The following is a 20,919-nucleotide window of genomic DNA, read 5'->3' as shown; positions in this document are numbered from 1 at the left end:
AGATTCTTCGATGTCGTAGAAAAGAAGTTGATCTTCCTAGGTTAAGAAGGAGCTTGGGTATATTTCTTGTATAAGAATTATTTGAACCTCCCTGGTTAAGAGGCAGTCATGGATATGGTTCTCTACTTCATGTGTCATGCACTAGACCAGGACTAACAACTGTAAGTCTTAGTAAAGGCCATAAGTGAGAGGACACATCACTCTTGTCTTCATGGAAACAAGTCCCAAGTTCAGAGAAAGGGCATATTATAGTCATGATGGACACCTTGAAAGAAAAAATTGGAGAATGCATTTTAAGGGGCTACTAAGATAATAAAAGCTAGATCTATTTGCAGAATATGCTGTTGCATGTGAAGTAGGAAAGGAAGATGTATGATTAAGGAATATTCTGTCAAGATTCATTTGAAAGTCCTACTATGATTGAGAAGCAACATTGGTTGTCTAGAATACCCCGAAGATTTGTGTTTACTTATGTACATTAGAAAGTTTGTTACTAATTGGGGTTGTGTTTGTAAAGGTGAATCTCTCAGAGGTTTGATAGCATGTTTTACATGCTTAGTGTTATCAATTAGTTTAATTGGGAGAGATTTGTTGTTACCGATCTGTTTGATCGAGGAGATTGTAATAATCTGGAAAGTTGAGGCTTTGTGTGTAAGACACATTGCCTGGGAGGACATATGGCCGACACTTTGTGTTGATGTCTAGTTCCCGAAGTAGGGAGGGTAGTGTTGGTCATGGAGATTTGACCTCGGATACGCACCTAAATCCCTGGGTTGATGGTTAATAAGTAAGTATGATGGTACCTAGAGAGGTTGAAAGCTTTAGTCCATCTTAGTCCCACTCGGATAGATCTGTGTGGCATTGTGATGCCTAAACTGTTGAGAGACCTTAGATAGATTGCCCTGGTCAAGAATCTAGTCCATGGCATTGCAACACCTAAACTCTTCATAGTTCATATAGTTTGAGATCTTCCTTATGAATACCTCCCTAGTTAAGAGGGTGTTGAAAAATGTAACTAGGTCCGTTCTTCATAAAATGTATTTGTCAAAAGAATTTTTATTATTGTTACAATGACTTATTAAAGCATGGGTTTCATGCTTAGGTCATCATTTTGTTAGTCAAAAGTCCCCATTGTGGACTCCTAGGATTAATAAAGAGTCATTAGAGTCATTGTATATTTTATGAGACCCTTCTTGGGCTTTCGAACAATGTAAAAAGAATTATTTTTTAGTCAAAGATGAATTATGTAACCTCCACACCAAGTCGACCTCAAGAAAGGTAATTCGACATCATTGGAAGTGTATATATACAAGGCAATTCGAATTCATTTGGAGTATCTCACTCTCTCACATAGTTCAATATCTGAAGCTGGAAACTGGGAAAAGTGCGAAGGTGAAGAAGGAGGCTAAAAGGAATGTGAGTTTGGTCAAGAAGGAAGGGAAGAACAAAATTGAAGCTTTGGGATCTCTCTCTCTCTCTCTCGTGTGGTCTAATTCAGGAGATCAAAGTCTCCTTGTCAAAGTCGAAGCCACTGTTGCTGCGTGTTGATGTCGGAAGTTGCCAAGTTGAAGTTGTTGGAGTCGAAGTGTTGTTGCTACTAGGTGTGGAGGAGGTTTGTGTTTAGGTTGAAGAGTCTCAAGAAAAACTATTGAAGGAAGAGATTTTGACTAGGATTTCCCCTAGATAGGGGTTTTTCCCCGGCGAAGTGCCTACATCTTGTGTCTTGTGTTTTTGTGATCTTCATGCACACATAATTTGGTAATTGCTTGATGAAAGATAATATAACAAATAAGTAAAAGAAGCCAACATAATTCCCAAGTAATTATCATGAAAGAGAAATCTAACTCTAAGTCTAGTAGCATTGATTTCTCAACAAAGCATTGATGGCAAAGGCCATGAAGATGATGAGAGGTATCCATATGTTGTCAAGGAGGTTCTCATTGATGTCAGGTAATTGATGTCAAGTATCGATATGTTGTTACTATCAAAGGTGATGTTGGTCCAAGGGGGATGTCACAGGTAATTTTCAATGGTGGTGTACCCATATTGCAAACAGAAGGAAGAATAGCACTTTTATGGCAAACGTGTTGCCAGACTCAAATGTTTCCAAGCAGATTGGTGAACAATAGTGGTGGAACTAATTAGTGAAGGTGCAGGATCTTTGAAGCCATTTCCAGTACATAAGATCATCTCAAATACAGTTGGAACCCACTTAGATGGATAGAGGTCTGAAAGAGCTTTCCAATGGTATCTGGAAGTCAAAAAATGGCCTCCTGGATCAGAAAATATGGCCAGTGAGTGTTAGTTGGTCAATAGCTCAAACTGCAGAGTTAAATTCCAAATTGGTGCAAATTTGGAATTCGACCTAAGATTGGCAGAACGGTGAACGTTGAATGTCGGGCATATACGTGGGCGGATTTGACACCACGCACCCCAACGACCCATCGATGAAACTGCGCAAGGCGTTGCATGCTCAAGGGTTAATAGCAAAGGGGGATCCGCTATGAATAGCAGACCTGCCCCCTTTACCACCAAACCGCTCAAGGGCAATCCACAAACCACCAGTGGGTTTTTGTGACCATGACCATAATGTAACTACGTCATGTGATCGCAACTGTGACTAACCGACAAGTGAGAGGGGGCCAAACCGATATACAGTGACACGCCAAGGACAGACATAGGATTGTGTGATAGGTGACAGGCCACTGAGATGGGCCAACAAAAGGACATGAACGCACATGTGGCAAAGACAAGTTAGCCCTTATGACGTCAGCGAGGTGATGTGGCACTTTGTACCAGTGACACATGGATTAACTCAAAGATTGAGTTCAGAACAACGTGCAAATATAGATTTGAGTTTCACACAAGCAGACAACTGATATAAACATGTTAAACATCAAGATAACAAGAGAATACTTGAAGAGAACAAGATAAGAGCTAAACTTAGTTGAAGTTCTAAATGGCAAATTAAGAAGTTTAACTCAATTATTCATATCAGAACCCCAGATCAATCACTGAAGATAGTTTGAGCACATTAAGAAGACCAGTTAACAAAAGATTCATGCAAGAAGAGAAAAGGTTGAGACCTAAAGTTAACTAAAAGGCAAAGAAGCTAAATTTATCAGTACAAATTCCTTTATAAGAAACATCGATTGAGCAAGATTATGGTGTGAATTGGGGATTAGGAATTGGTTGTGTGGAAGGTTGTTGGTGCAACAAGATGCACAGTGTTGTTTTGCATCAAAGGTGAATCAAATACCAATTTTAGTGTCTCAAAGGTGTTTTGGGAAGACAGAATGAATTTTTAAATGGTGATTTCGTATAAGAATTGATGTTGTTGGTGTGTATGGAAGTTTTGATCAGTAATCAGTGATTGTTGGTGTGTTTGGTGTTTGTTCAGTAGTCAGAGATTGTTGAAGGTATTTGTTTGGTGGCTTTGGTGAGTCACTGAGGTAAGTTATTTGTTTGTGAAGGGAAGTGGCCTATTGATTTGAGTTTGAAAAATAGATGAAATATGAATCAACAGTGCTAGCAAGTGGTAGTTTGCATTCCAAGGGCAAGAGTCCCTTTCAGCAGTAGCTGATAAACGAGCAGGGATAGTAGTCCCTTTCAGCAGACGCTGATAAATGAGCAGGGGCAGCAGTCCCTTTTAGTGAAGACTGATAAACAAGTAGGGATAAAAGTTCTTTTCAGTAGCAGCTGATAAACCTACAAGTAGAAGCTTGTGGGGCAATGATGTAGTCAAGTTGAAGCTTGTATTTAAGTATATGTTGCACATGTGCTCGATGATGATAATGATGTTTTGCTTTACATGAGTGAGATATGTTGTTATTTCGTGACTAGTTGCTAAAGTGATTGAGAAGTGCAAATTTGTGAAAAGTTGTATAATTTGGTCACACTACTGATTCACCCCCTCTCTCAGTGGCATCCAGATTTCCATTTTCTCACAGGCCCCCCTTCTTAGGCAGGAAGGCTACACTTGTGAATAGTATATTTATTGTCTTTCATTTCTGTCTTCTTTGATGTTTACACATTTTACATGTTCATTTAGTTGTACACTTTGTCCTGGCTTATGTAAGTTTATGGAACGTAGTATACATAAGGTAAATGATCTTAAGGATCGCGTTACATTACCTTTACCTGAGCCGACAGAGTCCCATCTACTGTTCAGAGTTTGTAAGGAAGTAATTATTTCTTTAGAATGTTCATGCCAGTGTGATTTAAGTTGCCTTCAGTCATTATGCAGTTAGCCCAGTTCTGATCCTGCATTTCCTGTGGTTGCACCTCAAAGCTTACTAGCCCCAGGTTGATGATTAAATGTCTGGGATTTATACATATAAATAACCCAACAGGAGCACCAGTTTGCCCAGCAGTTGTCGAGTTTCTTGGAGGGTCAGCATTCTTCCTTGTTTCTAAGCAGGATCATTGGCACACAGCTTTTTTTAGGGATGATCAATACCTTGTGCAGGATGGTGTCATTGGTCTATGCCATTGCCTTTTGATCTTGGTGCCTTCTGTGCTTTGGAAGATAAGGTGTAAGTTTTTGTTTGAGCGAGAGATAAGTTCTATCTGCCTTTATGTCTTTATCGTGAGATAAAATACATCATAGATTGCCGGTTAAAGGAACATTGCTGATCAAAATGTGAAATCTTTAGATCCCACTGCTTATTCAGATTTTATTTCAGCATTAGATAGTCTCAGGAAGAGGTTATAATCTCCATTGTATACCCTTACACATTTGCATTTTTGTTTGTAAATATTTTTCTCTTTGTATAAGTACTTTAAAAAAAAAAACGTAACATCATCCTTAGAGACCTAAAGTATAGCATTTCACCGTTTCAGTCGTTGAGGGAATTTCTAATCCTGTGAGATAATAGGAAACGTTTTGTTATATAAAAAGTGTCATGCGCCAACACATTTAGCAATTGCCAGAGAAACAATCAAGCATTGGATTTATATACTTACCACACGCACAGATTTCACAATCTTGATAACTTGAGCCTTAAAAGAATCATAGACATCTTGATGCACATAAAACCTCTCAGCGCCAGCACAGTTCTGCCCACTTGATTGTAGAGCAGCCCTGACAGCTATTTGTGCAACCTGACATATCATAGGATAACAGTACAAGGGAGCAGAATTACTGAATTGACCTCAAATATGGAGAAAAGTACATGAAAATGCTGCTAGATGTCATAGTTAAACCAACATAAACTCTATTGAACCCTTGAAGCCAGTGATTGAGACATTCTAAAGCAATTTATAGTACAGGACCTACATGAGGAACATCCACATCATCACAAACAATGAATGCATCTTTTCCACCAAGTTCAAGTGTTACTGGGGTTAATGTCTTTGATGCATTTTCCATGACCTGCATTATAGAAAAATGTGAGAGGTACGTACCAAAGTAATTACAACTATCATATCAAAGAGCAGACAATCTTGTCTAAAGTGCCATTTGCTCCTAATAATAACAATATTTATGGTAGCCAAGCTGCTCTTAAAAATCGGAGCAACTGTGACTATCAGATGATCAGAAGGGTGGGTAAGAACATTTTTAAACATCCAGGAAGTTCGCAAGGATAACAATGAAGTAAGAATGCCTCCACACTTATCATTAAGTCATATTTATTGTGCCTGGAAAATTATCAACCATTGGAAATATATCTTAAGTTCACACTTGGCAATCTCTCGGAGCAAATGAAAAATGCATACCATCTTACCAACAGCAGTAGATCCAACAAATATCACTTTGTCAACGGATGAGACAAGTGCTTCTCCAGTTTCACCAAAACTGTGGCACAAGAAAATCCATTTGTAATAAAAATCAGAAAATTAAACAAAATCCTTCAGAATAACCACATTCAGTTACCCTCAATGGCAACCAAGAAATACGATCAAAATCCAAGCAAGGTTTCTTATCAGAAACAATTAAGATAGCAGATCCAGTGAACCTACCCTGTTATCACATGAACCAGATCTGAAGGTGCTCCTGCTGCCAAAAGTCCTGCTTGAATAATCCGAAAATAGAAGCAACCAGACCAACTTGCATGCTCTGACACCTTTAAAATCATGATTGGCATACAACTAGACTGATCAAGCTATTTCTGATTCAACATAGTTTCATTGTGTCCTAAAATGTCTTATAGTAGAAATAAAAAATGCTCACAAACCTGAAGAGGCAGTCAAATTTATATAAATGTTTTTCTAGATTCTGAAAGCTTTACAATTAACAAGGGCACTATCTAACACTAAAACTACTGAAATGAAAGGTGAGCCACAAACCATCCAAATGCATATGTTATATCTTGGACAAAGACTTAATACAAACGGTACCCACGTTAAAGGGTATGCAGGACCGCCCTGTGGACTCTCCATGAGGCAGGTGCACCAATATGGGGGCGTAGGGGAAGAGTTACAGTGATTTGAAAACAAACATAAGGGTACACCAATGGCATTCAGGGAAAGTAGAAATCTTCCAACACAAGCAACTAAGTTTCAGGCATAAAATTTGAACACAAACTTCAGTAAAGCACTTTATTTAATCTGTCAAGCCGATAAAAATTTACACATACAACAAAAATGGTACCATAGATTACAGAAATCCAAGCACACCAAAATTAGCATATCAAGAATCAAATATCTAAAAAAAAAAATTCTAAATCTCAACATGCACCCAAGCTGAGGCAGTGCAGGAAGAAAGGGAAGCAAGGAGAAGGGCAATTTAAATGTCTAAGCACAAAGCCAACAACCCATGCATAGGAATCAGCTGAGCCTTGCAACATCCTAAATTCTCTTACACATATCCCACAGAGGTCAGGCAGCAAAGGCAGAGGCATAACCTTGGCTTAGTGCTTGTACTAGATATCAAGATGATGTTGTCAAATCGTTACAACACAATCCATGCAGGATAATATATTTGTCTATAACAAATCCAAAAGATTGAGGAAGGGGATGAAGAAACAAATTTAAGGTGATGATACAGTAATTCATGGCTCTATATCTGGATTTATAAAGTCTATCAAAAACCGTTGGTATTCACAACCATGTCATCCTTTACAAGCAGCTTCCATAGATAGCATTCAGTCTCATGTCCAACATCAACAACCTCTGGACCATCTTCACCTCAACCACATTAATCTCTAAAGATCTTTAATTCACTCTGCATCCAAAATAGTATTCCTGAAAGTCACATCCAAGTCTTAGACAATCCCTTCCTACAAACCTGATGGGTGACTGACATTATCAAAGACTTCTAAGCACAAATACCAAGTTCTTTATATTGTTCATGCCCAAAACAATCATATGCATATCAAGTCCGCTCCTAATTGCCCTTACATTATTATCAAGTGTCCACCTTCACCTATCCAAGTTTCGGCAGATGGCAAATTTAGCAAGGGATTGAACCCCAATCCCTCATAAAACACAATATGGTTCATTTCACAGATATTCACCATTATTTTGGCTTTGGAGGCATGACCATCTCTATCGATCACCCAATTGACATCCTCTCCCCTTACAGTGAGATTTTGTTGCTAAATATTCCACGATGTGATTGCATGTTTATCTGCAAAGTGTTATTATAGTTGCCAATGGGTGCAACTTCCTCACTCAACTTTACAAACAAGTTTCGTCACCTCCTAGAATCTGTACTATGGCTTCCAACATTTATGGAGATTGTGCAATTAGTGTGCCCATGTTTACTAGGGTCTCCATTTACAAAACTTGATTATTTGACCCCATTGGCATTTTCCTCTCCATTCCATTTGATGCATCACATTCTAGGACTCTTCTTTCTTCTACATCTTTAGATGTGTCCATAAATTCTACCTTAGTGACCACAAAGCCTTCTTCTTTCACTTGTAATTATCTTATTACCACTTTGGTTAAGTTGCAGGAAATGTTGCCTAGGGGTCCATTTCCGGCCGGAAACGAGGAAACTCGTACCGTATGGCCTGGAAACTCATTTCCGGCCATACTGGCCACGTTTCCCGCTTGGGAAACGTGGCCTGTACAGCTGGAAACGAGTTTCCAAGCCGTACAACGGAGTTTCCAGTTAACACTTGACGTTTTCTTTTAACTTTTTTTATTTTTTCGCTTCCAATTTTTTATTGGGTGACTAAAATATCTTCTGGATGCTTCTAGATGCCTCTCTCAACTTATAAAAAAGAGGATTTTTTTGAGTGGGGTGGCCTAATGTTCAATCCTATGGCCCTAGTGTTGATACGCAGTTCATGGTAATGTTAAATTCTTAAAGTAAAAGTGACACTCCTTTATCTTTCATTTTCATCCTTTTACTTAAATTTTTAACATTACCATGAAATGACTCAAGATGTTTGAGAGTGGTTTCGCCCTCATTGGATTTCATATGGAGAAAGTAGAATTTTAGATCTCACTCAAAATGCAGCAGACTTATCTGTTTTTCAGGATTTCAGGATTGGGGGGATTGCAATGTTTCCATTGGATTTTGTGGATTTGTGGATTTTGTCATCATCTAGGGTATGGAACTTGTATTTAATCAAGAGCACTAAGGTCGTTCGACTATGTAGGAGGAGACTCCCAATCAAGCACGAGACAAGAAATTATAAATTTCTCGTGGCTGATTTTGGATATTGCTATTTTCATTATGTGATCATTCGTGAGTAAATCTAACGTAAATTTAGAGACTTATAGTTTATGCATTGACAATTGACAATTTAATCATAATGTAATAAATTAGAATGTATCATGTATGCTTTATGATTGCACATATATCTTAAATGTCCTAATATATATATATATATCACATTTCCCCATTTCCAAAATTTGGGGGCACCACGTTTCGTACCTGTACCTGTTTCGGAAACTCGTACTAGTTTCCCCGTATCGTGCAACTTAGCTCTTTGGCCTCCTTTATTCAAACCTTCTCCCCTACATCCCTCGCTCCTACATACCCCTCAAGATCATACAGTCAGATCCCCCAAATTGTTCCAGATGACTCCAACAGTGCACCAATGCCCAGTTTGCCCCCCTTGTCGTCAACCATCAGACCCAAAAGACCTTGACATCATTAACTTCATTGTCAAATTTCTCTCTCCATCGCTCTCTCTCTACCGGCTTAGAGTTGTCCACTTTTCCAGTCTTGGACAACCTCATTTAGTATTTTATAACATTGTAGCTTTTCCATAGTTATATGCATGTGTTTTGAGGTTGTGTTCTTGCAGGTTTCTTTCTTTATGTTATTTTCGGCATTTTCTAGGAGTTGCACTTGCACTCCCACATTGTATTCATAATGGTTGTAACCTTCAGTCCCATTGACCTACTTGTTTCCCCTGTCATCATGTGCCTGCAACATTGTGTCTAGAAAGAGGCCCAGATTTTGAAGTGGATGTATTTTCACTGTCTATTGTAAGATCGCACGTCCATCTCTGTCGATCACCTGTACATATTGATGTAAATAAATTATAAGTTAGAATAAGATCTTCAATAATAATTTGTCTAGTCCTCTCAATGATGTTGTGGTTGTTATTCCTTTCTCTTGTTTAATCAAGACATGCACACCCTTATTCTTTATTATCTCTGTCTCATTGTCATTCCAAATTTGTAACTTCAAATGGATTAACTTCCAACAAAATTTACTTGTTTATGTTTGGACAAACATGGCTAACTAATCACTAGGAAAAAAACAAAGGCACAATAATGCCTTTTTAAGTTTGATTTTCATATAATCCTTGATGTCCCAATTTTCCACATTGAAATCCTTGCACCATGAATATTTATCATTTGTCCCCATCGTATTCCAATTAGGACTATACCCTCCTTTGTTATTGTTTCCTTTATTGCTATTGTTTCTTTTTGTTTTATCCACTTCTCTAACAATAACTTTCTTATTTTTTTTACTACAAGCATTATATTTGGAATCATCGATATCATGGGCATCCACATTGCATATGTGACAATATTGTTAATCTAGCCACTCTCACTCTATATGTCCTTCATGTGTACAGTTTGTGCAACGAACATCTTTCATCTCCTTTCCTTTTCCTATTGTTATTTTATTTATTACTTTCCCATCATCTTCTTTAAGCACCGCACAAGGTTCATGTTTACAGTTTGTGCAGCAAACATCTTTCCTCTCTTTTCCTTTTCCTATTGTTATTTTATTTATTACTTTCCCCGCATCTTTTCAATTTTTCGAGCATCACATAAGGCTGACCATTTCTTCTTGTAAGCAAACTCCACCAATCTTCACTCTCTAAAGTCAATGCTAGATTAATTGCTTCTTGTTATGATGGGAAGGAAACAACCATCATCTTATTTATGTATTTGGGAAAAAATCCCTTCATGAGTTATATTTTTAACAAAACACCTCTTACATTCTTGTCCATATTTTTTGTTGTGTACCTTTACACAACATATTTTATATATGAGCTATTGTTTCTATAGGTTCATTAATTATGTAAAGGTTTTCCATTACTCCAAAACCCACAAGTGTTAGTAAACTTCCAAACCAGCAACATCATCTTGAGTGGGAGGTTACTCCCATGTTCCTAGCGTGGTCGTTAGTACACAAGATCGATTACCAAAGGTGTGATTGTTAGTCCAACACCTCCTCCACTTCTAACATAACTTAGGGAAATTGAACCTGGGCCAAAGCTCTAATGCCATGTAAGTGTTTTTTGTTACAACACAACCCACAAGTAAAGGTGTGACTATTATTCCAACACCTCCTCCACTTCTAACATAACTTAGGGAAATTGAACCTGGGCCAAGGCTCTAATGCCACGTAAGTGTTTTTTGTTACAACACAACCCACAAGTGTTAGTAAACTTCCAAATCAACAACATCACCTTGAGTGGGCGCTTAGTCCCATGTTCCCAAAGTGGCAGTGAGTCCATAGGATCGATTCCCACAAGTGTATCAACTACTCCAAATTATTTATCACCAAATTCGTTACTCATATTAATGAGTCATTACTAAGTTAGTGGACAGGTGCTAGTTATATGCATTAATGACTCACCACTATATCATTGGATAAGTGTTACTATGAGAGTTGTATTATAAGGGGTCTCCCCTTCTATGATCATTCATCTATTATCAATACAATTAAGTATTGTTACTTGTTTGATTACCAAATACATCATCATGTACTACTCCATCTTTCAAGAATTGCAAGTGCATTCTAGTGTTATCAAAATTGGACTGGGATTGGCAAAACCAATTGGTACAAACGATTCCATGCCCATTCCACTCTAGATGAAGGATTCGAAACATTTTTGGTTGATTCCATACTGAACCGACCAGTTCACCATGGAACTAGCCTAAAAGCAATAAATCAACTAGTTTTGTATAATGTCGTACAATGCAACTAAGGACCACCAAAACCTAAAATGTTTTTTAAAAGCAATAAATAAAGTTATTTGCAAGCAGAACACCTAACTCTAGGGTCATACTAATATTATTTAAAGAGGAACCCCCCCACCCTCCACTAGTTCACTGGCCTAGTTTTCTTAAAGTAAAAGCCACTTTTACTAAAATCCTTAACATTACCACTAATTGTTTCAAGATGTTTGAGAGTGGTTCCAACCTCACTAGATTCCATATGGAGAAAGTAGAATTTTTTAGCCCATTCAAAATTCAGTAGACTTAATAGTTTTCCGGATTTCAAGATTGGCAAGATTGCAATGTTTCCATTGGATTATGTCATGTATGAGGGCATGCAACTAGCATTTAATCAAGAGCACTAATCCCTCTATTTACCTTGATGTTGTTGGCATCGATTGTCGAACGCTGGTGTCATGAACCTAGTAAAAATGTACCCTTCACTCAAGCAAAATCATTGATTTGGCATGTTATGCTATTTTTATCTTAATTTAATGCTTAGAGGGTGATATCAATTCTGAGGATCCCAATATAGGCAATGATTTTGATGATTTGTAGCTATTTGTTTTAGCATGAGTTTATGGATTCTACAAGCCATTTAGAGCCTCTTTGTTTGTTAATGTTCCTACAAAACCCAACACCTGACAATCCATTGACCTAGCATATTACAAATCGACTAAATGAACACACAGCTAGGTTATTAACATTAAATTAGCAGAAGTAAAATATAACTAATCTCACAAGAAAATGGCAGAATAGATTTTTCCCAATCAATTCAGTTCATCATTAAAATATTTAGAGCCTACTTAGGCTCTTGTCCAAGGATAATGGCTTTATTGCCTCAAAATCCAACAGGCCTTGTGAGATACCTCACAAGGCAAGGGCTAGACCCTAATGCAACAATGAGTTGGACTACTAATGTCACCCCAGTTATCTGCCTCTTGCTCTATAGTTGAATTTCACAACACGGGAGGCTTCCCAGTCTTCACCTAAAGGATATTCTAAGTCAATTGGCTCAAGGTGATATGTATGAAAGGCTAAGCAAGGTACTTCTTGAATGGACAGTGGCATAATTCTCTTTGTAAAGGAACAACATACCATAGCAAATCCTTTAAGAGGATACTTAAAAACCTAGGGTTTCAAGGCGTAGCTCAACAAGATAAGCATTTAGGCATGCAAGCGCAAAGAAAAGGTTTGCTTGATGACGAAATCAACAAAATGGAGATGGAAAACTTTCAAGATAATCCCTATGTTGAAGTTTTAATTAGGATTAGGATTTTGTAGGGCACAAATTCCTAGGTTGGATGACATCAACCCTAATAGGGCAAATTTCACCATGAAGAAAGCTAGATTTTGAGTTTAAAGGATCAGTCAAGGTGGTATCATGTCATGAAGGTGTCAATGTTCTCCTTCAAGAGGCCCTAATTGAATTTGGCCCTTTGGCCCTGTCCTAGTGACTTGCCTTCAAGGGCTTAGGAAAATGGAAAGAAAGCAAAGGATAAAAGATTTCATAAAGTTTGACCACCACAAGGATCCTATTGTCTTTTTGTACTTGGGTAATGGAGTCTCTAGGGATAAATTTAAGAGAGATCAAATCTATGCATGGAGTAAGGTGGAACACAATATATTTCACTTACAAACCCTAGTTATATTTTTAATTAAATGAAATCTCTTTAGGAGATCTTCTATGACATTCAAGAAAAATAAATTTAACATGCAATGATCATTCAAAATTTTCCAATAAGAATATGCATTTAGACAAGGTACAATAGAAAAGCCCTAGCAAACATTCATCATATGAAAAACCATTAAAAATCTACAATAACAATTACAATTTTTTCAAGAAATTGCCTTCTTTCAATCCCCAAAAAACATCTCCAACACATAGACTAGTCCCCAATCGCAATAGCTTGAAAAAGATCTCATCTCCACAAGTAGCAAGTAGTAAAAAGGCTAAGCCAAGTTCTCTAAAGGAGCCCGAAATCTACCAGTGATGATGACAAAATAGAATGGAGTATGTTGTAGCATAGAATGTCCAGGCACCGCAACAACGGCTGAGATCGGGGGTTGTCACCCTAATCCCCAATCTCTCTATTTAAATTGTCTCCCAACAGCAGACTAAGGGGGTGGACCCTACAGAAATGGAATGAAGGAGGACTAGTTGGGAACCAACCAGTTCAGGAGACACAGTTGAGCGACCAAATACTTGTTTAGATCTAGCAAGACTTAAATGATTCAATTTATACAATTGATACCAGTGCCTTGTGGAGTCAACTATCTTGCTAAGAAATTTAGGACCAAGTACATGATGGACAACTGCTGCTAAGGAAAATGTTATTATGATGAAAAGAGATGCAAGATGCGATTAGCAAAGGGATGAGTGAGTAGTCTTGAGGTAAGATCATTTAAGACTCAAGTACTTAGTATTGATTAACTTTATGACAAGAGTACTTAATGAAATGAAGAGACAATCTTATACAAGACAAAGTGCCAAATATCTCAAGTGCCAATAAGATACACAAGATATATGCTCTTAAAGAAAGATCACTAATATGCCAAAAAATTATAATAACCACAAGCCAATAATGATATTAATGTCAAGAAAGAAAACTAGAGAATTTATCCAATTTATGCTTCAATAACAATTACTTGAAAATTCCAAAACTACTTAAGAGATATTCAAATAGCACAAGTTTTCTATTAGATCCAAATCAAATGCAAACCTTTTCAATGATTCTTAGCTCAATAGATTTCAAAATATTTACCATTCACCAAACAAGAAAACCTTTGGACAATTTAAAATATTAGACTTATCTATTCCAAGTGTGAAATGGATTTCCTTTAGGCAATGAGTTTGTGTGTATGTGATTCAGAAACTTAAAAAATATGAGTTTAAACTTGGATTTTATTGCCAATAATTTGTTGACCATTTGTTGACCTGAACTTATGTGAACAGTCATCCAAAAGCACTTATTTTCAAAGATTAGATTTAAGACAGCAGCAAATTCTCTAATGACAGCAATAAAATTAAAATGCCAAACGAAGCCAAACATGTCAAACAAATTCTGAATTGTGTTATGAACTCAAATCACTTCAAATTTCATAATTTAATCTATGGCAGCCAATATGTTTCAGTGATAAAAAGGAACAGCGAAAAAACTTTATGACAGTAGGGAAATGTTTGATGCAATCAAGAAGATCACCCTTCGAGATTCTTATGACAGTTACTTCCACAACGATATTAAAACTCCTAACTTTCATATAATTGTTTTTTAGGACAGCAGCAAACAAATGTTATTACAGTAGCAATATGACAATGAAAACAGTAAGCTATCAATGCTATCTTTATATCAAAAATTTACCGAAAATTTCCCAAACTTGCCCACATGAATTATAAAAAAAATCCAGCCTGTTATGATGTGATTTCCAGAATTATATCAGATCTGATATACTTATTACAGTCAGCAATTAAAATATGAAATAGGCTTAATGATGGGTTCCCAACTCAAGAAATTAATTCCTTAATGGTTACACAATTTACGAACTGATTTTATGCTAACCCACATGAAATTTTGCCAACCATTAGAAAGGCATATGATTGTTGTAACAAGCAGTGAGGAAAAAGAGAGTTTAGAGATCAAACCCTTAGGCCCTAGGCCTTGAAGATCACTTGCCCAAGTTGCCAAAAAAATTCCAATACCTGAAACACAAATTTTTACCAATTTTTCTGCAAAAAATCACCAATGATCAACTTAAGAAAATTAATTATTCAGACCAGAAATGGAGCAAGGGGAATCTAGGGGCAATGAGGGCTAGCACTAGGCCCAATAGGGCTAGAGTTGGGCTAGGAGAACGCAGATTTGGGCTTAGGAGCCCCAAAACTTGAAACTTCTTTTCTGGAAAAATTTGCTTCAGATCTTGAAATTTGTTGCAAAATCTTTAATGGCTGGTCGTACAAAAATATTTGGGACAAGATCTTTCCCTTCGGGGCCTAGATCTGTCTTAAAACCCCCAGATCTCCTTGAAAAAATCTCAGATCTGAAAATTTCATTGGATGATTTCTCAGATCTATTCATGCAAACAATCTTTGAGCCTAGATCTTGCCCCCCAAGGTCTAGATCTGGCTCAAATCTAAAGATTTTCTTGGCTGACTTCTCAGATCTATTCCTACACAAGTGAAAAGATAAAAACCCAATACTCAATATGTACAAAAAAGGAAAAAATCCCAAAAACCCAAGTGTTAAAATTCAAAATTGTTATAAAATTTCATATCTACACAAGTAAATAACATATCTATACAAATAATTTACAGATATATACAACTAATTTACAGATCTATCAGATCTGAAGAGTATGAGTCCAACTCCGCTCTCAGATCTGATAATCGAAGGCTCTTAATAGTCAAATCTATCAAGTTTTCCACAAAAAATTAGATTTTTTAAATTTTAAAAGGAGGTGCTAACTCGATACCCTTTGTGTATCACCAACAAAATCCTATGATAAGCCCGGAGCTAATTTAGCTAAGCTCTCCAGAAAACACAGGTCAGGCGCTGGCTGGTCCAACTGAAAACTTCCCCTAACACCCGAGGATCTAAAATCAAGATTTTCTTGCAAAACTCAACCAACCATAAAAAATAGAGCGAGAAAATAATAATAAAATTCAGACAAATAGAGATACATGCTATTACATTCCAAATTTAAATTATTATTCAAACCTCAGCGACTAAGAAAGATACCAGTACTCAAATCACTCTTCAAAAGCTATTATCAATGGCTTTAGAAAAAATTATGCATGAAAACAACACATCTTACAGTGTTGCCATGAATAGTAACACCCGCAGAATTTAACCCCAAAGTCTTTCTTTATTATCCAGAACAAAGATTACACCAGAGCTTCTTGCTAAGCACACGATCAAAAGATCAGATGGATCAACTGATAAATGAGTTCCTATTTAAAGATAAATCCTCGAACGGCTAGTTCGAGTGATCCTCGTCAAAGCAATCTCGATCATTGATGAAAATTAAAATTTCTTTTAATCTCATCTGTTGAAATATTTAAATATTTGAAGAAATTCGAAATTTTTAATTAAATGCATTTTAATTAACTCAAAAATTCTATTTTTGAGTTAATTTCCCCAAAAATTTGACTTTGACTTAATCCCCAGGGATCAAAGGTTTAAAATTGAGCAAAATTATTAATTTACCGTAGTCCCGGGACCTTTTAAAAATTATTTTATTAGGACCGACGAATTTTGCCTTTGGAGAATTTAAATCTACCTAGTACCTAGAATTAATTAAATTTCTGGCTTAGGATTTTAATTAATTTTTGGCCAGAAAATTTAATTAATTAACCTATGAGGAGATTATTTATTTTTCCAACCTTCAAGACACTTTACATCATGATTTTCATATTTTTTACATTATGAAGGGGAAAACCCAATTGTAATAGACCCTCACAGATCACCCATTTCTGCGACACAAATATAATCTAGCAGACCAAGCAATTTGTAATGAAATAACCTAACCAAATAGTTAGGATTATTCCCAAATCACTTTTACATAGACTCGATCTAGAACACTAAGACTCGCCTAAGATCCTAGCGATGAAATCCATTCCAGCTTTGGGGTAAGACTGGAGAGGAAAACTCTACCGACCATCCGAGAATGGATCGGTGAGACGAAAACCCTCCCAGAATGGAGATCGTCACTAGAAAGGTAGGTTTACCTAGGTTGTTACACACATGACACGGTTCTGCTAAGATTATTTACATCATATACATGCAGAGTGGGTTTCCATTATAACATGATGATCACGCTGATTATGATGGCTAGACGACATGGACACATCGATCAAGCGCTATCTTTTTTGTGAAAAAAAGGGGTGTACTGCTATGGGTCATTGACACGTAGTGGTCAACAGAGTGATCCAACTAAAATCCCAATAACAAGTTTCATTTTCGTAGACATAAAGTAAATGGGTTACAATACAACCCAATAGTTCAACAAAATAAAATATGCCACTGTTCGCCCAGAAGTGTAAGCGGAAATCCCTCTCTATGCATGATGTCATGCCCTTCCAGGGCTAATAAGGCTCCAAAAGTGCAATACAAGGGCTAGATGCATCACCAAAAATTATGATATCTTAGGAACATAATCCTCTTAGGTTATGTAAACTTGGATCATTCACTTGAATGGAAGGCGAAAAGCCTCAAGTGAAGGCCATGAGAATTCCAAGAGACCTCTTGGAAGATAAATACCAAGGGTCAATAAAATTGTATTAATGTGTATCATATGAATGAGAATGCATCTCACATTCATCTAATCTGTTGTATATTTTTAGAGTATTCTAACATGAACAAACATCAATTGAGGAGAGATCCTCAACTCAAGCCTCAAACATCTCCCTGTCTCTAAAAGCCAGCTTTGGGTGCCCTATGTCATCTCCAGGGGTGCCATCTAGACAACGTGGTGCACTCTTTCTCAAGCATTGGGGCTCCATGAGGCAACACAAGCCATCCCTAATCATCCTAGGGATTATCATCATCATCTAGGCTCTAGATCAAGGCATGCCCATCAAAGTGTCAAGACTAGCCTAGGACATGTTGGGTTCGTTGAATACATCATCAAGGGTCCTTAATGTCAAGTAAAGTGATCTCAGTGTTCTAGCTTCTAAAGGTGCTCGAGGGTGTCAATCAACTGTCAAGATCATCAAAGTGCCCAACACTTTGTCATGGAAGGAAAATGTTGCATCTGCAAGGTCATCATGCTCTCTGCAAGTGTAGTATAGCCTAGGTGTCATGTGGAGTAAGAGTGCAATAGGTGTGCCCTCAAGGCCTCATCTACTCTATGCAAAACCACCAAGAAAAACCATCTAAAACTCATGTGACAACAATCACTCATCAAATACAATAATCAAAGATGCATCATAGTGGACCATACTTAATTGTTAAGGGCATAGTAATACTTCAAACCGGGATCACCTTCAAATATCTAACTAGACCAAGTCTCATAAAAGTGTTCCCTACCTTTTTAGAGGTGGCTAGGTAATCAACCCTATTAGGTGCTTCCAACCCCTAAGGGGAGGTGGCATTTCCAAGGTCAACCCTTCAATTCATAGGTGTTAGTGACAATAGGTGGCAATGGAGGGGAATGACTTCATGGCTAAGTGTCATGGCTAGGGGACCAGCTAATGGAGGTCCACATCTTGAGTGTATAGATGTAATGGAGGAAGCAATCGTGAAGGCATGAGTTACCCCTTTCCTCAGCCTACTTTTCCCACACCTCTACTTTGTCTTTTACACATTTTTTACAATGTTTTTATATGGATCATAGCTCGAGGAACAAAGTTGTTTTTTATGATATAGGATTTGTTTACCCCTTCAAGGATGAGTTGGTTTCTCGCTCATCATGGTTGGTACATGCAAGGGTTTCCTTATAATGAGATGGTGCACCTAGTGCTTAGGAAGCACTAAGAACATGTTAGGTTTTTGCCCACGTGCTAATTATGTCCCAACCATCTTTTGCATTTTAACTTTTCTTTTCATTTTGTTGTGTCCATCATTAATTTTATCTTTCTTGTAGTTGCATTAATGATTAACCTCTGGGGAAAATATTTTCCTACCCTACTCAAGGATGTGGATGAATGTGTGCCAAATCCCAATGAAACAATGACAGTTAACTGATAATCAATTTCAAGAACGTTTGCTCAATAGCTATCTCCAAAGTGTAACTCTCATTGATGTCACTCAAGATATGTTGTAAGTGGCATGAGTAGGGAGATGATTGAGAGGCAAGGTCTCGACAAATAAGTTGCTCGTCATGAAAATCAAACTCAGAAGGGACAACTGAAGTTGGATCTTCGTGTTCACAAATCATGGAATCTGAATATGACTAAGGAACAACAACAGAAGGAAGTGAAAGTGGCTCAACAGATCAGAAATTATATCTTCCCAAGTCACCTGACCCCCCCCCACTATTGTCCTGAATCCTTCGTGTTGGACACAACATGTGAGTGACGCATGTCTGACACGAGTTTGACTCATGTCTTATTCGTAGGGCAAGAGTTTGACTGGTGTCGGACACGAGCCCTACTGGTGTCCCGAAATTTGAACATGTGTCCTATGAAAAAAAAAATCCTAAAATCAATTTATTGCCTCATTCTCACACAATTCAATCATAGTTTTGGAGCTCTCAAAGGTTTTGGAGTGCAACTAAGGGAAATTAAGCAATGTTAGAAGGGATTCCAAGTGTTGGGAAGTGGATTTGTCCAGGCCCTACTAATGTTATTAATGGTAATGTTAAATTCTTAAAGTGAACAAGATGTTCTCCTTTATATTTCATTTTCATCATTTTACTTAAAATTTTAACATTACAATTAATTGACTCAGGATGTTTGAGAGTGGTTTTGACCTCATTGAATTTCATATGGAGAAAGTAGAATTTTAGATCCCACTCAAAATCCAATAGACTTAACAGTTTTCAGGATTTCAAGATTGGGGGGATTACAACATTTCCATTGGAGTTTGTCATGTATGAGGGTATGGAACTAGCATTTAATTAAGAGGACCAAGCCCTCTATGTACCTCGATGTTGGTGGCATTGATTGTTGAAACTTGAACTCCTCTACCATGACCCTAGTAAAAATGCACCCATCACTCAAATTTTGACATTTTAAGTTTTTCTATCTTATTTTAATGCTTAGAGGGTGATATTGATGATGAGGATCCCAATATAGGCAATGATTTTGATGATATATAGTACTAGTTATTTGTTGTAGCATGATTTTTTTTGGACTATACAAGCCATTTAGGGCCTCTTTGTTGATATATTTTTGGTTCAGAGATGGATTGCATTTGGACTCAATGTTATTTTGGTTATATGCATTAGTCGTGTTGTTGAATTTGTAACATCATCATGTAAATTTTTTATATATTTCATATTTTATGTGTAATTTACTAATTTTTTTTATTTTTTAAATACATAATATATAATGTGTCCTCTATCTCATGTTCCAAGGGGTCATCGAGTCACGTGTCAGACACCCATATTTCTGTGTCCTTTGTGTCTCTTGTCCTCGTGTCAAGTGACTTAGCTTCTTGATCATCACATGGCATGCAAGGCTTATTGTTCACATGCCCCTCTTCATTACAAATAGAATTTCTTCTTAGACCATGATCTCCTTATTCAGCCTCTTCCTCAATACCATTAGAAGAATCAAAGACGCATCCCTCTTAGAGGGCTAAGACTAATTCCTGAAGGGTATCTCCACAATTCTAAAACATTGCCCAGCAATACCCAAGAAATTTTTCAATGAACATCCTAATGGAAGGGATGCTTTTAGGCTCACAAGAATATTTAACCCACGCTCTTGTTGAGATTTCAATAGGGCAATGAATACGTTAATTCTCTTTAACTTGATAACTACTTGTGTTAACTTTTACCTTATTAGCTTACATCCTTATTATTATAATGTGAGATACATCAAACAGCTATCAAAACAATAAGCACAGTGACACAATATATAGGCTGCAAGCCGGGGCCAAAACCCCTCCTCTT

General features: G+C 37.1%; 1 protein-coding gene across 1 annotated transcript in view; it reads right to left on the bottom strand.

The window, feature by feature from the left end:
• ALDH22A1 (aldehyde dehydrogenase 22A1) overlaps positions 1-20,919 on the bottom strand; it is a 243,611-nt gene that overhangs the window by 76,743 nt on the left and 145,949 nt on the right. Inside the window, exons 7-10 of the mRNA XM_089458099.1 lie at positions 5,962-6,065; positions 5,719-5,797; positions 5,279-5,374; positions 4,966-5,103 (exon numbers count right to left, since the gene is read on the bottom strand). Of these exons, the coding sequence (XP_089314225.1) occupies positions 4,966-5,103; positions 5,279-5,374; positions 5,719-5,797; positions 5,962-6,065 (417 nt within the window). The remainder of the gene's footprint in view (positions 1-4,965; positions 5,104-5,278; positions 5,375-5,718; positions 5,798-5,961; positions 6,066-20,919) is intronic.

This window comes from Pinus tabuliformis, chromosome 7 (assembly GCF_031772625.1).
Source record: "Pinus tabuliformis cultivar Carrire ecotype Pingquan chromosome 7, CPIR1, whole genome shotgun sequence".
NCBI lineage: Eukaryota > Viridiplantae > Streptophyta > Pinopsida > Pinales > Pinaceae > Pinus > Pinus tabuliformis.
This window is presented reverse-complemented; position numbering and strand designations above follow the sequence as displayed.